We start from the raw sequence: 2,500 nt of genomic DNA on the forward strand, positions 1-2,500 counted from the left end.
GAGAGAAAAAAACATGGTAAAAAGAAGAGTAGAAACAAAGAATAGTAAAAGAGGAACAGAAAACGGGGAATGGGGAAAAAGAATAGTAAAATATAAACAATAGGAAACGGAGAGCAGGTATGGAGAACAGAAAACAAGAAAAATTCAAAACAAGAATAGAGAACAGAACACAGGAACAGAAAAAAATAAATGGATAATAAATAAGAGAACAGGAGTAAGAGGCAAGATAAGAGAAAAGGAAACGAAGAAGTGGAAAATAGAAACAGAAACCAAGAAAAAATAACATGAAAGAAGAACAGAAAATAGAACAAGAGAACAGGAACGGAAAGAAAAGAAAGAACAGACGAAATAACGTAATTCAAGAACCAAAGAGGAACGAATAATAGGACAGAAGAACTTAAACCAAGAACAAGTGAACATAATGCAAGAACACGAGAACGTAAACCAAGAACAGGGAACGTAAACAAGAACAGGATACCGTAAACTTTAACTAAAATCAAGGAAAAGGAGAATGTAGAACAAGAACAGATTCTAAACTAAGAACAGGAAAATATGAACCAAGAACAAGCGAACTTAAACCAAGAACAAGCGAACTTAAACCAAGAACAAGTGAACTTAAACCAAGAACAAGCGAACATAAACCAAGAACAAGTGAACTTAAACCAAGAACAAGTGAACTTAAACCAAGAACTGAACATAATTCAAGAACAAGAGAACTGTAACCAAGAACAAGACAACGTAAACCAAGAAGAGAACATAAACAAGAACTGAAGAACATAAGCCAGGAAAAAAATGAACAATAAAACGAAACCGGAACAGAAAATGGAGATATTAAACCAAGAACAAGAGAACAGGGAACGTAAATTAAGAACAGTAAAATAAAATGGAACGAGAAATGGGCTAAGACCTAGCTTGACCTTGTTGCTGTGGTCTTGCTCAGGTGGAGGATCTTAAGGATAAGGATAAGTCCGATATGCGAAGCTGAGCCTCGCCCGGGCTATGGGGAAGCCCGGCCATTGCCTACTAATGTCGACTCGATCAACGTGTCAGTGAGTACTGACGCGACAGAGCTTCTTAGTCCTTATCCGCCGCGGTGCCCAGCCACAGCAGTAACCTCCGGGCGACAATTGCAACTTCTCGCGCCTGGGCGGGGCACGAACCGCCGACCCCTCGGATGAGAGGCCGACACGTTACCACTGTACTAACCTGGAGGCTCTGGTGGATCTTCAGTTCAGTTCAGTTAGATTTGTGAAGTCATGCTTCGCCCGGGCCTTTTTCTCTGGAGTGGCCCGGCCTGTGTTAACTATTTCTAGTTAGCTCAGATGTTTTTCTTTGAACTGCATGCTTATCGCGGTGGCTGGATTGCAAGCCAGCGATCCAGCTGCCACGGGGAGGAGGATCTTGAGTGCTGAGAGCTTACGTAGGGCTAACCTGTGCCAGCTTACCCGGGGAGCGAGGGGAGCCTGCGGTCCAATGGGCGAGCCGGGAGCTGTCCGTTCTCAACCAGTCAGGTCTCGGCATTAGTCATCGCGAGGCGGCTGGTGGTGACGTGCATGAGGAGGCCCTGCTGCAGGTCCCGGAGGTCGGCTACAGTATTTCTGACGAAGGCGTAGTCGAAGCCGGTCAAATACAGCTCTTGTATTGTATTTACACACATGCCCATGGGGATTGTGTGTGTAAAACTTCGCAATCCTTATTCATGTATGAGTAGATTGGTAATATCCATTCTCATTCGTAGCTTTTCTACATTTGACAACATGAAAACGGTTCAAGAAAATATAAACCTGGAAGAGAACATAAACAAGGAAAAGAATATAAACCAAGAACAGAACATAAACCAAGAACAAAAACAAGAAAACACGCACCAAGAACACGAAAACTTGAACCAAGAATAGGACAAGAAAACTCGAGCCAAGAATAGGACAAGAAAACATAAACCAAGAATAGGAAAAGAAAACTCGAACCAAGAATAGGACAAGAAAACTCGAACCAAGAATAGGACAACAAAACATAAACCAAGAATAGGACAAGAAAACTCGAACCAAGCGCAGGAGAAGCAGAAAGCCCGGGCCAAGAGCAGGAGAAGGAGAAAGCCCAAGCCAAGAGCAGGAGAAGCAGAAAGCCCGGGCCAAGAATAGGACAAGAAAACTCGAACCAAGAATAGGAGAAAACTCGAACCAAGAATAGAAGAAGAAAACATAAACCAAGAATAAGAGAAGCAGAAAGCCCAAGCCAGGAGCAGGAGAAGCAGAAAGCCCAAGCCAGGAGCAGGAGAAGCAGAAAGCCCAAGCCAAGCGCAGGAGAAGCAGAAAGCCCAAGCCAGGAGCAGGAGAAGCAGAAAGCCCGGGCCAAGAGTAGGAGAAGCAGAAAGCCCGGGCCAAGAATAGGACAAGAAAACTCGAACCAAGGAGAAGAAAACTCGAATCGAACCAAGAATAGGACAACAAAACATAAACCAAGAATAGGAGAAGAAAACATAAACCAAGAATAGGACAACAAA

The 2,500-nt window shown here is 43.4% G+C and overlaps 1 protein-coding gene across 1 annotated transcript in view; it reads left to right on the forward strand.

Annotated features, from left to right (window-relative positions):
• The first annotated feature begins 421 nt into the window (after positions 1-421).
• The window catches only part of LOC138866036 (MAP7 domain-containing protein 1-like), a 2,492-nt gene continuing 413 nt past the window's right edge, over positions 422-2,500 (forward strand). Inside the window, exons 1-5 of the mRNA XM_070137573.1 lie at positions 422-459; positions 563-718; positions 941-1,129; positions 1,441-1,638; positions 2,209-2,354. Of these exons, the coding sequence (XP_069993674.1) occupies positions 422-459; positions 563-718; positions 941-1,129; positions 1,441-1,638; positions 2,209-2,354 (727 nt within the window). The remainder of the gene's footprint in view (positions 460-562; positions 719-940; positions 1,130-1,440; positions 1,639-2,208; positions 2,355-2,500) is intronic.

Source organism: Penaeus vannamei, chromosome 23 (genome assembly GCF_042767895.1).
Source record: "Penaeus vannamei isolate JL-2024 chromosome 23, ASM4276789v1, whole genome shotgun sequence".
In the NCBI taxonomy this organism is placed as follows: domain Eukaryota; kingdom Metazoa; phylum Arthropoda; class Malacostraca; order Decapoda; family Penaeidae; genus Penaeus; species Penaeus vannamei.